Raw genomic sequence first — 18,862 nt, 5'->3', positions numbered from 1 at the left:
CCACCTCTCTCTCTCTCTCTCTCTCTCTCTCTCTCTCTCTCTCTCTCTCTCTCTCTCTCTCTCTCTCTCTGCGTGTGTGTGTTGATGATGATGATAATTTATTGCATGGACATGTTATAATATATATTTTCAGAAAGAAGAAAATGAAAATGCTTAAAAATAAACCAACAGAATTGTGTTTGGTGAAATAATTTTAATTTGTTGTGCTTTTTTCTTTGACGATAGTGGTTAGTATATGACATTCCCCTCAGCCATACCATTGAATTTTCAGGTGAAGATATGTATAAAGTTATAAGTACTTGTGTTTTGGTTTTGGTGAAGAACAAGAAGGCATGCAGCTGCTGATCCATTTACAAATTGAAATTGTGTAATAATTGAGTGTGTTTCCGCGTATAAATATATATATGCACATGATCGATCATACAACATTAATCCACTATATATATGGTGTGTGGTGTTAGAGAAATGACAAGAGTCTTCAGACAAGAATCATTGCAATTCTCTCTAGCTATACCTGGATTAACTGAGTAGTAATTAATAACTAATAATTCTACTTGATCAAGCTTAAATTCAAAAACAGAAAATGCTGATATTCGCTTCCCATTTTCCCCAATATTTAACTATTTCTTTATATTTCAATCTTAATAATTATCAAACTCATAATATGGCGACCCCAAATATATACTTATTTAAAGAAAATGTTCATATTAAACAATAATAATTATATCATTTTGGCAAAAATGCAATTTTAATTAGCCCCCTAAATTATGAAGTGACAATTTTGGTATTGTTTAAATGAAAATTCGTAATTCAGTTATGTAATTTTAAAAATTGTGACAACTTTAGCCATTTTCAACTAATATGTCTTAAAAATTCTATGTATATATATGACGATCGAGTGTTGTATAATTGTATACATATGTATATACTGAAGTGTGTAACTAATACAATTAGCGATTTGAACGATTTACCATGTAAAATACTATTCAGTCTGGATTTATAAGAATCTCACAATTTTTTATGACAAAACCTAACTATTGCAGGTAGTGCACCTTTAAAATGAAGCTTTGATCCTTTGTTGTAGTTAGCTGTAAATTCACACTAGGTAGAATGAACAAGTGTAAAAGATTGTTGTGGTTGGGGGTTGGGGAACTTCTTCCCTAATTAATACTCCTAATTATTCCAACCTCAATTTTCGATCTATAAATGTTGATGAAATTAAATTAGAAGAAACTACATTCTACGCTCGTGTGTTTTAAACTCACGAGGATCTTGCATTCGCAGCCGTCCAATTAATTAAAAGCCAGCCCACAAACCAGCCTTTTTGTTTTCTTGTCATGATATTGTGCGTGTAAAAGAGGGGCTTTAATTCTTTTGTTTTTTCACACACACAAACACACACATATGTATATATTATAGTCGTGCATCATCAAAAAGTAGTATGAATCACGATTATGTTGAAAAAGCTTTCGTATCATATACGTATACGTACTCCCTGCATTATTATTATAATCATATTTTTGAATAAGAATAATTACACACTGCTCGCACCTCAAGGTTGATATTTGTACCACATAGTCAATTGAAAAAATGTAAAAATATGAAAATGCCCTCAGAAAGCTGTGACTTAATTTAAAGATTTCACAATATTAAAATCTGAATGAAACAAAAAAATAAAAGAATAATAAAAAATCCAGTTTTGCCTTAAATGAGGAGAAAAGAGGGGGTAATTAATTAGGCCTGTGAAGGATTGTACTAATTTAAAAGAAAAAAAGGACAGGTTGGTCAGCAAGATTTCCAAGTACCCCAACCTGTAAAGTCAACCTCCAACAAACACTTACCTCTATTTATTTCGAATTTATAATTAGGAAAAAATACCTAATCCCAAGTACGTATAATTATATGCATGGTTGAAGAGAATATCAGTAGTTGAATAATTGTTTAATAAAGGTATTTTTCGTCTGCTTGTCAAATTACGTTTTCCTTGTCCCACGTGAGTGACATCTCACCACCCATGTTCCATCCCAATATTTATTCATTTGTGAAATTACTACTTAAATTACATGCTCTAATTAATTATACTTATACTTTAACGTATTAATTTATTTTTTCAAAGTTGAATGGCAAACTTCAGCCCATAATATGTTAAAGAGTCATGAACATACCAAAAGACCATTAATTTAATTTCTTCGACTCGATTTGTTGGTGAGACAATATTTAATTCTGGTTCAATTACAGCAAATAGAAGTTCCATTCAAATCATGGGACACATCAGTAATAATATTTTGAACCATTTAAGGTTTTAAGTGAAGTATTCGTCACAAATACTATTAAGAGATGGCATGATACATGAGCACAAAATAGAATTTATGAGTTAAAGGACATATAATACACGTCATTGATGGTCCATCCAAGATATTGACTACAAGTAGAGTGGTAGACTAGCCTTTCAACAAAGATTCTTACAGATTTTGGTAATTGTAGTAAGTAATTTGTGATTTGAATAATCTTATAAACAATTAGATAAGTAAAGAGAAAACATATATAATTATGTGTGTACTATATATATATATATATTATTACATACTTGCCCTTTTTGAGTAATGAGTAGATTCCATGTTTAGCCCACGGTCAGTATATCTGTCACTTTTAAGTAAATTATTTTGTAGAGTTGGGCAATTATACTAATAATAATTATGGAATATAAAATTTAATCAGATCCTTCCTTGTGAGATGGACTTAGGAACTGCATTCTTTATTTCATTCTCACGTTATTCCTCAATTAATTCACAGTCTGAGATTTCACACTCTAACATAATCACACCATGTGTATAAATATTTTCTCTAAATAAAATATATGATGTCATCATTATATATAGTGTGTGTTGAATGAAATAAGAGATGAAATACAATTTGTAACAGAAAACCCAATCCGCACCCAGAGGATGTCACATACTACTCCCTGTGAGCCATTAGCCATGACTATTTCTATAACTTAATATTTGATATGCGGGGTCAAATTAGTTGTTCACTTTCATGTAAGGTTCTTAACATTATGTCTTGTGTACAACTTGTTCAATAAAAGGCTTGAGAAGCTGAGGGGTGTTGAAAGTGTGGAAGAGTGCTTCAAGAAGAGACAAAAAGAAGCAACAAAAAGCTTTTGATTGCTTAGAAAGGTGATTACAATGTTGCCAAACAGCTTATTCTGCAAGAAAGTTGCATTTTTCAACAATGTTCTCAAGCTTTTGGACAAGTCACAAGCTCGTCAGAATCCTCACCCAACAAAAGTTCGATAGAAACTCAGGAATGTAGAAGAACCTTGGGTTCAAAGGAAAAAAAGAACATTTTGGTTCGTCCCGCTTGGTCTACAGGGAAAACACGGGAAAGAACATGATTTAGCATGTTACCATGTGAATGCAGAAAAGAGTAACTGGTTCCTACAAAGAAAGCCATTTGAAATTCAAGCATCATGTTAGCTGGAGCAATAATGAAGTATGCGGATGCTTATATGGGGTATTGATTCTTATTCTGTGTAAAAGTAATTGCACCCTGTTCAGATGTTAAAATTACAATTCTGGGAGCTGTCTAAACAGAAGGTAAGCAGTGAAAATGAAAATTTCTCAACTTCCGTCTTAAATTAAATCTTTGGAGGTCAGCAAACATTGCCACATATCAAGAAGATAGCAAACGTTACCACAGGAGTTAAAGTGGGGAAGAGAAGCTAAACTTTACACCAGACTTCCCTTGGTCATGCTCATTTTGTTTCAGAATGTAGCAGTAGTTGACCTGATAAGCATGTCAAGTTGTCAGCAACATTCAACACAACAAAAGCTTGAACAAATGCATACACATGAAATGTAGAGAAGATCCCAAACTAATGTATTGTTTCCGTTTCATCAAACAGAAACATGCATAGAAAAGCTTTATATTTCCTCAATTTCTTTATCGGCTTTACCTACAGGTCCTACCCTTCCCTAACAGCACTTTGCATCTGTATCTAATGCAGAGAGCAGCAGCACACTTTTATCAACAGCCAATAAGCTACAAGATCCAATATCTTATTAGCCACTTCTTCAGGAGTAATTCTATTGCCATATCATCATAAAACAGTGTTTGTTATTTTCCTGCAATTTTTGTCATAAATGGTTACGATATCTGCATCTGAACCCCAAGGACTATTTCCCATCATCACACTTTGGAACTATTTAACACTCTAGCAGCCAACAGACCCTTAAATAATCAAAGGTCAATCAGAAATAGTTTTCGAGGTTATCAGATGCAAGACTGCCAAAAAGGTGGCTTAAACTAAACTCTACAAATAATTGAAGTGTTTCAAATTTGAACTGGTGGCTGATCAGCTTTGGAACTATTTAACAGGCTTGCATCCAACAGAAATTTGAAACAGAAAGACTACAAATATCCTATACTCTGCTCTGATAACCTCGATGAATTGAACTCACTTTTCCATCTAAACAGTTCAATGCAGATAAAGAATTTTACCACCACTAGATGGCCTGCAATGAATAAGCCAAATCCAGTTTATGAAAGTCTTTCTTTCAGCAAGCGAGCAAGAGAAGAGATAATCTGACAACAGAAATTAATATAAAAAGCCAAATAGCTCACCTCCATGCGAAATAGCTTGGTAGGTACAATGATTCCAAATCCTGCTGAGCTTCGGAAAGAATCTCTAAGTTTCTCGAAAGAAAAATCTTTGTATGCATTCTCGGTTAATTTATTCAGACTACCAGTGCAAGCAAACACGTGTCCGTGGATACCAGCTTCTCTTAAAGCCCTCAAAGGGAGATCAAATGACAAGTCTGCAAAAGCAGTGAGAGCAAGGTCACCGCCTATATGATCCATTCCAGAATCATCAGGTTTTCCACCGTCAGAATTATCTGGTCTTCTAGGCTCAGCAGGACCTAGCCCCCTAGCCCTGAAACCTAAAACAGATGTTGGGCCTCTCAAGGAGCAAACTGGAGAAGAATTACCACCGATAAAGAACCTCTCGGGCAAATATGAGGGTGTATTCATGTATCCACTCCCCCATGGGAATACAAGGCCACCTGAAATTCCAAAGTTCAATGCAGCGCGATAGAATCCCAGGGGGATAGCATAACGAAGATCAAACTCCTGCTCAGAAATGACAAATTGTCACATTTAGATAAAAGGGACATTTTCCAACAACTTCCACATGACATACATATGGTTCCATGAGGATGTGAAATATTGTCAGTAGAGCTGTAGAGTTCCTCTAGCAGCAGAACTAACTTGCCTAGCAACTCTATCAATACATATGCAACAATAGAATGACTGACCATAATAAACTGATAGCACAAAGTTCACCTGAAGATAGACATCCAGTTCACATAGTGTATAACACTCATATAGCAAAAAAGCAACATAGTTTCTAAGGACATGAATTATAGAAGGATACCATAATCCAAAGTACAATTATAAGACTTCAAATAAAAAAAGTGAAACCATGTTAACATATCAGATTATGGAGATGACTTCTCAAACGACTGAATGGATGATGCTATGTTGCTCAAGCCAAAAAATAACTTTGCAGGTCTAACGGCTGACAATATAACAACAAAAAATATGAAAGAAAATAGAGGGTGAAAAGGGGAAAGAGCAAAGATGTTCACAAGACCTGGCGAATAAGACGTAAGCTCCTAATATCAGGAAAAAGACCACCAATTTGAGTAGTGTAAATAAAAGCATGTCCTCGAGTTGGCCTCATAAGTGAATCTCTGCGGTCAACTTTGAAAGCATACTTCAAAGCTGAGAACAAATTATGTCCGAGCTGCCTCCTCACTGTGTCGGAAGACATTTGTGATGGATCCTTTAATGTACGCCAAGAGAGATTACAAGATACATCATGGTTGCCACTTGATAGTAGTCCAAGTGAGAGCCCTAGCACTTGCTCTCTATAGGAGGAGAAGTTCAACCAATCTTGGGAAAGCAGAGATATTCTAGCTGACATGGGTGTAGCCAATACTTTGAATTTGGGTAGAGACACTCCTGTACTAACCTCCGATGCTTGACCCCAGCCATAAGCCACTGAACCATCCCATAGATCTCCAAAACCAAACAAATTTTTCAGTTTCAGTGACCCTTCCAGAGACCAAGATCTAGCCTACAAAAGCACCTTAGAATATCAAAGTTCTTAGATAGAAAAGAGATCTAGCATAAAAAGCAAGAAAATGGAAACAAGATTGGTTTTGCAAAAACGAAACAATGCAACAAGAAATTAAATAAATCCTTCATTCTACAATTCTTAATAGAGATGAAGTTAATTACAGCAGTTTGTTGAAATCAGTTCATTCCTCATTCATACTACTCAATAACTATACCAATGTTTTTTCCTGAGTGCTCTGAACAACCCAATTCAATACTTGCTTATTCAACTCTGATTTTAAAGTATACATTTCCTCTTACTGAATCCTAAACTGAAGCTACAGCAAAATCATAATAGTTACAATCCTAACGCAGTTTTTCATCTATAGCCCAACCACATTAACTCAGCAATAGCATTTCAAGATTTCGAAAATCAATCGACTTACCAACGAAACAATGCTAGCTAAGATTCTACATAAACTTAGAATGCAGAATTAATCACATAATTCAGTAGAGACACTACTTCAACAACAGTACCTCGGGTTTCGTATAAATCCCGATTTCACCGTTAAGCAGGTTCTTGGCCTCAGAAACCTCAATGACAACGTTGGCGGTCCCGGGCACCTCCGGCGGGCCCGCATCAAGGGTAATACTAACCGAATCAAAAACACCAAGGCGCTGCAGCCGCGCGTTGGCTACACTGGCGGCGCGTAACAGCTGCTGGAACCTAGTGGCGTCCCTAAGGATCGCCTCCACCTCGGACTCGATCAAAGAGCCCTTGGTCTTGGTGTTGCCCTTGATGATGACCTCATGAACCCGGACTGGAACCTGCTCCTTAGACAGCCGCATGATAAGGGACTCCATCTTAGCTCGGTTCTTCCGCATTCGAGCCTCTGCAGTCATGGATTCGGCCTCTTCTCCCTCTTCCTGTTCGAAGTCATCCTCATTGTCATCGTTGTCGTCTTCTTCGAATTCTTCGAAATCTTCCGGCTCCGATGTCGCACTCTCTGTCTGGTTAGATTCCTGGTCAGACTCGGGCTGGGTTTCCATTTCGTGGCGGTGATCGGCGGACCGGCGGTGGAGCGGGATGGAGTTGATTCTAATGAAGTGTGGGGGACAGAACACGACTGAACGAAAGGGAGTTGCTGCTCGAGACCACCATACGACGTCGTCCGTTGCGAAGGTTTATTTTAATAAAGAATAATTACAATCTCCTCTCATCAAGTTTGGAATAATTATACATAAACCTCCTTTAATTTGAGAAATTACATTTAATACTCTTGAAGTTTAATCCCATCTAATAAATAAGTTCTCATATTAGTTAAAATTTAGTGAATTTGCTAATAACAAAAAAATTGAACAAAAATTTATATTTACTATTCATTGACTTAAAACTGACTTATTACAGGTCAAATAATTTTTTCGAACTAAACTACCTTTATAACAATGAAAATATACATCCGTACATGCATTAACATACGAAGACGTATGAGAATACTTTGATTATGAAAAGATTTATTTGACCTGCTATAAGTCAGTAATAGGTCAATTTGAGGTATATATAGATTTTTTTATTGATATCAACAAATTCGATAAATTTTGACTAATAGAGAAATTCATTTGTTAAACAGAAGCAAGTGTCAGGGGTGCTATATTATTCCAAACCATATAAAATTTATGTGTAATTACACTCAACCTCAGAACAGAGAAGTGTACTTATCCCTTTTAATAATGTTCCAATACATAAATTATATTTATTTCCGTTAATTAGAAATAAAATAAATTGCACTAACACTCCTAATATTATATCTAATTACACAAGTACCTCATATTATTTGTAAAACTATAAATACATACTTTAAAATTATAGTTGTAATTGCATGTACCCTATCGAATTATGAAATATTATACAAACACTCTCTAATACAAACATATATATATTACATCAATACCTCCTTAGATAGTGTATTTACAATTTTATAACGGATAAGTACATAAACCAACATCCGTTTGGAGATGTATTGATAATTTTATAAAGAACAAGAGATCGCCTTCTTGAAGGTGTATTTGTAATTTCAAAATGGACAAGAAGTGTTTGTATAATTAGATCTAGTCTACAGAGATGTCGACTTAACTTTCCTTTAAAATGTTGTTTGTTTTTTCTTATAATGCACCGACATTTTAAAAAATTATTCGATTCAATTCGGATAAGGACACGCCTCAAACATGGCATTTGTCTGTCGAAAGTATAAAATAAATTAAAAAAAGAACACAGCGTCAGACACGCCTATTGGTGTGTTTGACACGTTTTTATTTTTTTTATATATGTAATTTAAAATTTTTTTGAAATGTCTTAAAAAAAAGAGTTTTAGGCTTAAATAAAAAATAATAATTTACAGCTCTCAAACTAAAAATTTTGGGATGAAATTACTAAAAATTAGAGAGATGGTTATTAAAAAAAAATTACTGTGTGTTTTTTAAAATAAATTAATTATGTACATTTTGAAGTCATATTTGGTTAAAAATTTAAATATAAGACATGTTTATTTTATGTTTTATCTTTATATTTTTTCATAATGCATATTTTAGTTTCATGAGAAATTGAGAATATATATAATATAAAATACATTATATATAGCCGTTCAGTGCCTTATCGTATTCGTATTTTTTATATTTTTTGTGTCGTCGTATTTTTTATGTTTTTTGTGTCGTCGTATTTTTTATGTTTTTTGTGTCGTCGTATTTTTTATGTTTTTTGTGTCGTCGTATTCGCATCGCCTTATTCTTGTTCGTGCATTATAGATTTTTTGTTATTTATTATAAACAAGAGAAATTAAAAATAATAGAACTTTAAATACAGAAAGCCATATAAAAATAAATTATAAAATAGTAAACATTTTAATGAAACCAAATAATTTCAGAGTTTTAGTTTGAGAGTTGTTCAAGTAAAATTTAAATTCAGAATATTATCCCCATAATTGAGTTTCAGAAGTGATTCTGATGTTATTAGATCAACCCTCAATTAAATGGTTTAATTATGATATCTTATTTCTGCCAAAAATAAGAAGAACAAGCTGTCAACCCCTCTTAAAATCAAAATATAACAAAGATTTATTAAATAAAATTTCAGAAAAGAATTGTTAGAATCAACTAAAATTAAATTTTTTATACTTGAAAAAACCCCTCAAAATCCAAACCCTAAAACTCAAAACTCATCACCATCATAATGATCAATCTCAAGGTTGATCATAACCCTTGGGAGCGCAATGAGCCGGCCGGAAAGCCAGTGGACCGGCAGCATACACCACGGCCTCGTAGTTGCTCCCCACCAATCGCTTCTCCTCGTACCGCAACGGAGCTCCATAAAGCCCGTAGTTCACGTTGCTCAGCACATTGCACGCTTCCATCGGCGACGCCACCAGCTTCACTTTACAAGCCTGCAGCGGATGGTCCAGGAAATAATGGCTCATTCTGAACCCCTTTAGCTCCGCATAAAAGTAGCCGTTTCCGTCCGTCGCGAATGCCTTGTAGAAGCTCACGCGGTTCCTGTGGTCTTTGCAGATGACGCTTACCGTGGCGGATTCGATCGGCTTCGCTCCGGTTAGTGACCAGCTGCCGTAGCTGTTGCAGCTCTGGCAGTAGACGACTCCCTCCACCACCACATCGACTGCTTTCTCCGCCGGTTTGGGTGGCTCGTGGGCGGCGATGGTGTGGATGGCGAGGAAGAGGAGAGGGATGATGGTGATGAGCTGGGCGCTTGCCATCTTCACGAGGAGACGGATTATGAGACTGGTGGTTGGAGAGCGTGGTTTAGGCGGTGTTTATATAGAAAGTTGGCGACGGTTGGGGTTTGAATGTTTGAGGGCGTCGACGTGGGAACTACTAAGGTGTGTTTTGGATAATGTGGTTTCCTACTTGGTGCTAACGTGATGGGCACATTGGTAGTAGGTGAGTTGTATTCGAGGTTTGTGTCTCTAGTTTATGTCAAAACTGTTGGGATTCAATTTTTTTTGTCATATTCTATTTTTTCCTCAAAACATAATGGCAACGTGTCAGGACACACAATTTTATCATCTATTTTTTTTGTTTTTATCGAAAGTTGGACTGATTGGGATTCAATCTGTTCTAGAATTACTTTGGTTTTGTGAAGTAGTTTATGGGCTAACATATGATGATACCAAGTCATATTTCTTACTTTGGGGCGAGAGAAATTTTATTCCAAATTAGAAAATTCGAAGAGGATACAATTTTAAAGGTTATGGAGTATGCATATAAAATTGGGGATTGTGTGGATATTGAAGGTTTATATTGTGTGCATGATTTCACTAATTTGAGTGTTGGAAAACGATCAGACTATTGTTATTATTTTTCAGTTACTTCAATCTGATTCTGATAAAAGATGTAGTAAACTCAAATTTGCCTTTGTAATTTGCACTTTTTGGAACAAGTCTCTGTTCAGCAAAAAAAAGAAACAATCAGAAAACTTCACCAAATCTTTCCCCCACCTCACTATATACACATTCCCAGTTCCTGCATTACTTACAAACCAGCAGGAAAGGTTTCCCACCACATTTCAATGAATATACTGGGAAACGCGCAAGGTTCGAGCGATTACAGTTTTAGCTTTTCGCATTCAGCTTGCCTCAGTCGACAAAATCTCCAGTTCTGCCCACCAAAGAGGTGAAACTTTCGGGGCCGCTCCATCAGGATCTATCCCCGTTATCTCCCTCAGCCTTGCGCAGACTTCTACCATAGTCGGTCTCCGTCTCGGGTCTGGATTGACACAAGATTTTATCACACTGTCAAGTAGTTGAAGTTGATCTTCCTGAAACGTCTCCAAAGTTGGGTCGACCATTTCTCGTAGAGGTTGTGCTCCACTGAGGTAATAATCAGAAGCCCAGTCGTCAGAGGAATCACTGCCTGCTGAGTATGGGAGCTTACCAGTTATCATCTCAAATAGCACGATGCCAAAGCTGTAAACATTGTTCTGAATGTTAGGATCGTTGTCAGATGAAGACCCATCATTGGAGAAGGCTAAGTCGGATACTTTAGCGGCATAATCATCCGTCAGATACACGGCTGAGGAGTTGAAGTTTCTGTGGGCTAATGCCGGCGTCAATTGGTGCATGTGCTGAAGGCAGTATGCCATGCCCATTGCTACCCTCAATCGCGTTGCCCAATCCAAGTGTTCAGCTTCTTTTACTGTAGAAGAATCCACACAGAAAATTATATCACGGAATGTGCAAAGAGGGAGCTTTTGCATACGTAAATTAGCGTTTAGAACATTGTGGCTAAAGCATCCAGCATGATACTAAAACAAGAAACAATCACATAAACACCTCTTGATATTCAGACATATTAAGTAATTATCCCTTGAAAATAAACTACTTGGTCTGACAAGTCGTACCACATCCCTATAGTCATGTTCTACATTATTGATTTCCTTTTGACGACCAAATGTCGAGGAGAATTTGTAATGTACGAATATGTCAGTATAATTCTTCAGATTGAAGGATCATTTTGTAAATATGCTCATACATCGGGGAATGTCGTAATTATCCATCAAAACAAAGTCGCCAGTATATCTAATGAAGGCTCCAAAACATCAAGAGAAGTCACTAATTTGATCTCACATCAACCCCCACTGTGAATTTTGATAAGCTGTCACGAGCGATGACAAGAAAATATATGTTCGGATGACGTCAATTTTCAACTTGAGCTTCAATGGCTTTATGAGGATATTATAGTAACTCTAGTGATATGGATCTTGCAATACAAGGCTTATAGAACTTGATATCTCATGAAGAAAAACGAGTATGATCACCGCTAAATTTGAACAGAAATTGACCTAACAGAATCTTCAATGCTGTCTTAGCAAATATTTAGAAGCAAACATCATAAAGAAGGATTTAAAGGCACCAACTGTTTCACCAAAACAGCAACAACAACAATTTGAGGAAGAAAGGAGGTATAACTTCATCATACAAGAACTCAAGAGAATTTTGAATACTCACTGTGCAGATGCTCAAAGAGAGTTCCATTGGGAGCATATTCAAAAACCATCATCCTCGTGAACGGCTCCTCTTCCACACAATATCCAAGTAGGCCAACAAAATTCTTGTAATTCACTTTTGATAGTGTGTCGATCTGAAACCGGAAATGCATCAAATCAATTTAAAGGGAGGAAAAAAACTGTCAGCAGTGCGTTAATATTCTCAGATATTAATATCCATGAAACAACAAATCCACATAATTATAAAAAGAGGTACCTTCTTCCTAAACTGGGCTTCCTGGCTATTGGACCAGTCCTTTGCAGATGCCACTGAAATGGATGCGACTGCTATCTCGACTCCACTTGACAATGTACCCTTATACAAAGTACACAATGATGAAGAACCAATCACATTACTAAAATCTTCACATGCAGCCTCAAGTTCAGATCTTTTGAGCTTTGGGACTCCTGAGACACAAAAAAACAGTTTAATAAATCCCTATAATCACTGAATAGCGGCAAATGTAGGAAAGTATAAATTCAGCCTTATTCAGAACTGAAATTAACATAACTTGTTCCTTATCCTTTAAGGCTTTTACAGTATAACGGGTTTGAATCAATAATTGAGAGGATTAGTGGATTTGACAAAAACATAGAACTACATTAAGTATTGCTAGCTCGGTCAAAGCATAATAGAAATTGTTACCAGTTACAAATGCTCTTTGCAGTTGTCCACTTAATCCTGTAGCCCAGGGCTTGACAGTAGCAACCTTACCACTTTGCCAAAAGAAGATGCCGATTATTACAAGAAGTAACAGAGGACCTCCAGAGGCTGCAGAAACTATCAGAAGTCGATTATGATGTCTCCGAGAATGTTGAGCTGGTGCTTGAGGCCCTGCTGCTGGGGTTGGGAGTGAAGATGGAGATATAGGATTAGCAGGAGAAGGTGAAGGGTTAGATGTTGACGGCCCAGTAGATGGAACCGGAGATAGATTTGGATCTGGAGCTGGAGCTGGAGTAAATGGATCCTCAGCTGGATCTGGCTCAGGATCCGGAATCAGAGTTGGAGGGGGAGGTTCATTTCTTACTATGGATTCTGGGGGTGGAAAAAGAGGGAAAAAGCTGAAGGCTGGCCTTCGTGCAAAGGGAGGTTCTTGTAACAATTTCCGGGTCACCCCATCTCCTGTTTGCAGCGAATTTCTATAAATAGAAAGGATATCATGAACTTGGAAAAATCGAATTGATAAGCATTGAGTGTAAGCTAAAAGATCAACTGTATCAACCAAAAGCAGGAGACAATGAGTGTTTATTTCTCAGCAATTCTCTATTTGCTTTATGTTTCTGTACAAAAGTTTTTTGCCAATGCACCAGTAACATGTAGGTAATGATGCATGGCTTGGCCTAAAATAGAAAGCAAACATTTTGGATGAAATTTTCATATCTTGATGTTTTGTACTATGTTTTAAAAGTGATTGACAAGAAAACATAAGATTTGCTCATCTCGATTTTTTATATTTAAGGAATGTCGATCTGAGTGGATTTACCGGGAGATTATTAGTTCATTGCAAGAAGACGGCCGTTTGGTGCTTGATAACAGGTCCTCCTCCACTTGAGCTTCAGATAGCTTTTGAAGTTCATATATCTCAGGATCTCTGCTGTCAAGAAGCTCGTTGTTGTCAAGTAAACTGCGACACATACAACCCACCTAAAATTAAGATCACACAAAGGCAGTTTCTCGAAGGATAAAGCAAGTTTCACTTTCAAACTTACAGGAGCAGCATCGACAAATTATTGCCAAACCGACATGAAACTTGTCCACTGAAGTTATTATATCCAAGGTCTAATACTTCCAATTCCCTTAAATTTGCAATCTCTTCGGGGATGACACCCGAAAATGAATTGTTGCGCAGAATGCTACCAACAACAAAAAGTTAAAAATAAACCAAGCTCCACACAGATAAGGAAGGACTGGAAGTAACCGAATAGAAATCAATTTACTGCATCTTACATAGATTTCACATGAACCAGTTCCCCAACATCAGGAGCCAGAGTACCTCTTAAACAGAGATCTTTCAGGTTTCTGCACATTGACATTAATGAAATTATGAACATCCAGTTCATACACTTATGCTTCCAAACATATCAAGAACTGAAACTATTCTCCTTGGGTATTATCTTATCTAATCTCTTACAAAATTTGACAAGTAACCAACACGACTTTACGCAATTCATCATTTATATCCAATTACACAAGAATATTACCATGCATCATGGGCAAAGAAAACATGAAAAAACGACCAATAAAAAAAAAAAAAGAATTCCTTCAGGCAGAGGAGGATTGTAAGATTCAGTTTGAAACTGAAAGAACATGAGGGCAATTTGGAGGACCATCATACTTACAAAGCGACAACATATCCTCCTGAACACTCAACTCCAAACCATGAACATGGGCTCTCTACTCTCGCTTCATCATTCCAATTTGACAAAGCCCCATGTGGATCACTTACAACTTTCTCTTTAATCCTCAGCAAGGCCACACCTACAAGATTTCAAAAAAAGACAACACAGTAAAATTCAAAGCTCAAGCTGCTTTTACTTCATTTTCTCCATTGGTTCATCAACCCAAAAAAACAAAAAATCAAGAGACAGATATCCCAACAAAGCTAAGTAAACATAAAGTTCATACCTTCATCATTGAGAGACCAGCATAAACTTAAGTTCAGCAGATAAAGGCAGAATACCAGTAATGCCGCCAAGAGACGACTATCAGGTCCCCAAAACTCTTTCATTAATCACAAACTAACACAAACCCACAATTCTTTTCAACTTAGCATGATCAAACTTACACCAGAAACTCCAATACAACAAGTTTCTTGAAGAACCCTCCAATCATAAACCGAGTTGACTCAGTCCAGCCCACCAGAAAGAGCAGAACATTCCCCGGAAAGTTAAGGAACAGAGTTGAAAAGACGAATCAACAGTAAATTACAGGGGAAAAGAGATAAAAAGGGTCTAAAGAAAAAGGAGTCTTCTTGCCCTGATTGTGGATTACCAAAGACTGTTTCTTGAAACCGCGTGCGAGTGTAAATTACACAAAATAACTGAAAACCTCAAACGAGGGCCTTGTTTTGACTTCAAAAACCAACAAAATGAACTCAGAAAAAGGATTTTCGTCATCAGAATCAGATAAAGTATTGATCTTTGCATGTGTTCTTGGATTCAAATGAGGGGTGCTGATTTTGTATGGATTTTTCTGAGCTGCCGAGCAGGCGGGTGACTTTTCTCTGCTGATTATACTGCAGATGATAACTTAGTTATCAGTCTATGTCAGAAAAAGAAAATACGGAACTTGGCTGGGCTGGCAATGATTGAATTGCATGTGTGTTGTATCATAGTGTGGGTTATGAATTGATTGTATATGAAAATATACTTAAATAATAAGTTAATTATAGTTAGACCTATTCTAAAAAATAAAATTATATTTTTTGAAACAATATTTAAAATTAAACTTACACCCTCTTCAAAAATTTTCAATTCACACTCGACTCCCTTCTATTTAAGGTTTGAATAAAAAATATTAATGTTAATAAAAAAATTTATATAAATTTTTAATTTTGCCCCTTATTTAATATTTTAAAATATAATTTTATACTTATAAAAAGATAAATGTAATATAAATATATGCAATAAGATTAAGATCATTACATATTTTCTCTTAAAAGTATAAATTTATTACATTAGAATGTTAAATAAGAGGTAAAAAATAAAAATTGATGACTTTTTTGTTAACGTCAGTATTTTTCATACAAAATCATAATAAAAATGAATCAAATTTAAATAGTAGGTTTTAAAAAATGTGAAATATATTAAAATATATATATATAATTTCATATTTTAGAAGGGTGTAATTATAAATAATCCTAAATAATAAAGACAGTAGTTATGGAAGTTGAATGATGATGTTGACTGAGTAATGAAACATGGAAGAATCCCACAAGTCGCTGGCGGCCCGGTCCCCGAATGTTTTCTTTTTTCCAAATTCAATATAAGGGCTGTTTGGCTTGTACTTATTTAAAATATATGCTTTTAGAAATTTATAAAATGTTAGATTTTATTTTAAAAATAAGTTTATAAATTATTTAAATAAAATAAGATGATCATCCCCCGAGGTGAGGATAAAATAGTCAAATCAAGTTTAATCTAATATATCATTTCATTCATTTAAAAAAAAAATCTCATTAAAATTATACGAATCATAAAAGAAGTCGTCATAAAATTTAATTTCAAATACAATTAAATTTGACCGAACTCAATCAATTATATAAATATTTTATTTTCCCAGTTGTCAACAAAATCAGCTCATCTAATGACTGACTTGAACAATTTGTTAAGAGAAGTTGGCCTAATTTAACAAGATGACTAATGTTTTAGGAAACATTGGAATTTTTTATATCAATCATTAGTTCTTATATTTTTCAAATGCATTAAAAATAAATTATTGTGAATACATATTATGATGATGTAATTATTGTTCCGCAAGTAAGTACATGATTGACACATTTGAGAATTGAGAATCACTGGATCGAAAATAATTACGTGATGATTAAAATTATTATCAATGATTTTCCAATGAGATGGATATTAATCCGTTTGGGTGACATTGAATTAATCAATACATCAATCATTATATGCAAATTTAAAATTCTTATGAGACATGAGCTGTTACATTATATATTGATTATGAAGGAAAAAGAGCGCGTATTCGTTCTTCTAAAATTTTGTACCGATGGAATCACATAATATATCTCTTTAAGCATATCTAAAATCGACAATCCAGTCCATAATCCTCCATCGACAATCACAAATTCGTACGTGACAACACTGTGATCTCCAAAAGAGTTAGCTAGTTTTATTCGTAAACAATGTGAAGAGACATTTTTCTTACACAATGAATGGGAGATTTAAGGTAAAGATTGTACAGTGTAAAAAATGTGTTTGAAGGATCATCAAAATCATGCTGGGCGCCAAAAGTCTTTCTTGCCAACAAGAAACTGATCTTGATATACATTGACTGACCAGTGAAGGGATCTGAGGATTGGGGAAACCTCTGTTAGTACTTCCGTGCTGTCCTGAACCACCAAATATCCACCAGGCCTCAGTATCCGGTCCATCTCTGCTGCTACTTCTATTACATCACACCTGACAAAATTATACCATAATCACATCACCTTAAGTTTCTTCAGAAAATAGAAAGTTAAGAAAAATCTCGAGAATTTGTAATGTAAAATACGACTTTCAAATTGACGGGTTTATGTTTCTTTGGGATAAAACAATATTCATAAGGTATCGCTACAATCATTACTATAGAATCATCTTTACTAAGGCATTTTCCAGAAAATATTATATGATTGCGCAAAATCTTGAAGCATATAACGAAAAAAGCAGCTTCATTGATGATTCTTACTTAGTGTAATTATTACTACGGAATGATCTTTGCTATAGGATTTCCAGAAAATACTATAAGATTTTGCAACTTCGTTGGTACCTCTTAGTCAATTTTCCAAAGAGGGAACTGGCATGTAGAAGATCATACGTTCGAGGGTACGTGTTAAAAGATTCACACCAATCATGGTAAATTCCGATCAATCCTCTGTCGTATATGACGGGCAAAGCATCTGGTTCCTGAACAGGAACGGGAACAACGTTCATCACCCAAACCGGTACATTAATGAGCGCAGCGGCAAACCTACAAACATAGTAGAACAGGTTTGGAGTTTTTGACAGAACATTGCAAACATATCAAATTGATTTATCCGAATGTAGCATTATTTGTATAAATAAGAAAACAGGTATGGTCTTACCCTCCATAACCTGCATTCATATCCAAGACATTCCTCACACTTGACCAATTAACACCAAGACCTCCAAGATAAACTTCTGAGACAAGTGCAGACCAGTGTCTGGTGTCCCCTTTGTACATTTCTTCCCCATCTGGTTCAGAAGGGAGTCTTGGAGGTTTATCGGTCAGCCTTTCTGGCCAAGCCGAGGGCCATTTGGGGGCGTCATCTTGCAGTGGGACGAGGCAACTGTCCAGAGGCACATACCTATTGCAAGAAAAGAAAATAACAGCGATAATCAAGATAACTACAGAGAAAAAAATAAACATAAGACAGACATCTGATTTTCCAGGAATATATAATACCATGAATTGTTTGGCCGACTGGACATATCACAGAGAGGTGGCTTATTCTCCTTGCGAGTATGATAACAGGAAGGCGACACTGGCTTTTGGAAAATAGCTACGCCGATGTGGGAAGAACGGAAGAACGACCTTGTCACTTGGGTCCAGCAAATGGTTTCTGTCAGAGCTACTATAGCTGCAAGCAACAGAGCAAGAAATGGCCGAAATATGTCAAACATGCACTAAACTATTACTCATGAGGTACAGCTCAAAATACTTGGAAAACTGACTGAATTGACTAACATCTCCAGATTTTCTTATGCCAATCATCCTTCTTATACACCGGTGTGGCCGACCATATGAAATACCCTCCAGGCCTAAGAATTCTGTTCAGTTCCAACATTGGTTTTCCACCTGCAGTTTGCAAATTTTAGTACCAGAACGATGAACTTGTAGTGAAAGATAGAACTTAAACTTGTTGGAGGAGAATGCTACCATCAGCGTTCCAGTGCACCCTGCACCTTGCACAGTGAATCAGATCAAAAGAATTGTCTGGAAAGGGAAGCCTA

At 35.8% G+C, this 18,862-nt stretch overlaps 4 protein-coding genes across 4 annotated transcripts in view; all 4 read right to left on the bottom strand.

The window, feature by feature from the left end:
* Window positions 3,496-7,288, bottom strand: LOC105167024 (SAM50-like protein SPAC17C9.06). Its single transcript, XM_011086576.2, has 4 exons — window positions 6,658-7,288; window positions 5,654-6,139; window positions 4,624-5,130; window positions 3,496-3,786 (listed from the first exon to the last, which is right to left on the bottom strand). Exons 1-4 carry the CDS (start codon window positions 7,168-7,170, stop codon window positions 3,703-3,705), a joined length of 1,590 nt encoding a protein of 529 aa, XP_011084878.1. The 5' UTR covers window positions 7,171-7,288; the 3' UTR covers window positions 3,496-3,702.
* On the bottom strand, window positions 9,216-10,254 carry LOC105167023 (non-classical arabinogalactan protein 30-like). The gene has a single exon (XM_011086575.2). The coding sequence runs from the start codon at window positions 9,882-9,884 to the stop codon at window positions 9,357-9,359; it is 528 nt and encodes a 175-aa protein (XP_011084877.1). The 5' UTR covers window positions 9,885-10,254; the 3' UTR covers window positions 9,216-9,356.
* Window positions 10,526-15,486, bottom strand: LOC105167022 (inactive receptor-like serine/threonine-protein kinase At2g40270). The gene is made up of 9 exons (XM_011086573.2): window positions 14,799-15,486; window positions 14,513-14,651; window positions 14,121-14,192; window positions 13,883-14,026; window positions 13,657-13,797; window positions 12,819-13,312; window positions 12,390-12,580; window positions 12,135-12,267; window positions 10,526-11,322 (listed from the first exon to the last, which is right to left on the bottom strand). The coding sequence occupies exons 1-9, from the start codon at window positions 14,899-14,901 to the stop codon at window positions 10,754-10,756; spliced, it is 1,986 nt and encodes a 661-aa protein (XP_011084875.1). The 5' UTR covers window positions 14,902-15,486; the 3' UTR covers window positions 10,526-10,753.
* Window positions 16,934-18,862, bottom strand: part of LOC105167021 (probable methyltransferase PMT23) — a gene marked incomplete in the record, with an annotated part of 5,297 nt that continues 3,368 nt past the window's right edge. Inside the window, 6 exon segments of the mRNA XM_011086572.2 lie at window positions 16,934-17,311; window positions 17,658-17,858; window positions 17,974-18,216; window positions 18,315-18,489; window positions 18,597-18,707; window positions 18,789-18,862. Of these exon segments, the coding sequence (XP_011084874.1) occupies window positions 17,125-17,311; window positions 17,658-17,858; window positions 17,974-18,216; window positions 18,315-18,489; window positions 18,597-18,707; window positions 18,789-18,862 (991 nt within the window).

The sequence above is a fragment of the Sesamum indicum genome, linkage group LG7, assembly GCF_000512975.1.
Source record: "Sesamum indicum cultivar Zhongzhi No. 13 linkage group LG7, S_indicum_v1.0, whole genome shotgun sequence".
NCBI classification, from domain to species: Eukaryota; Viridiplantae; Streptophyta; class Magnoliopsida; order Lamiales; family Pedaliaceae; genus Sesamum; species Sesamum indicum.
The sequence above is the reverse complement of the archived record's forward strand: the minus strand, read 5'-3'. Positions and strand labels throughout refer to the sequence as shown.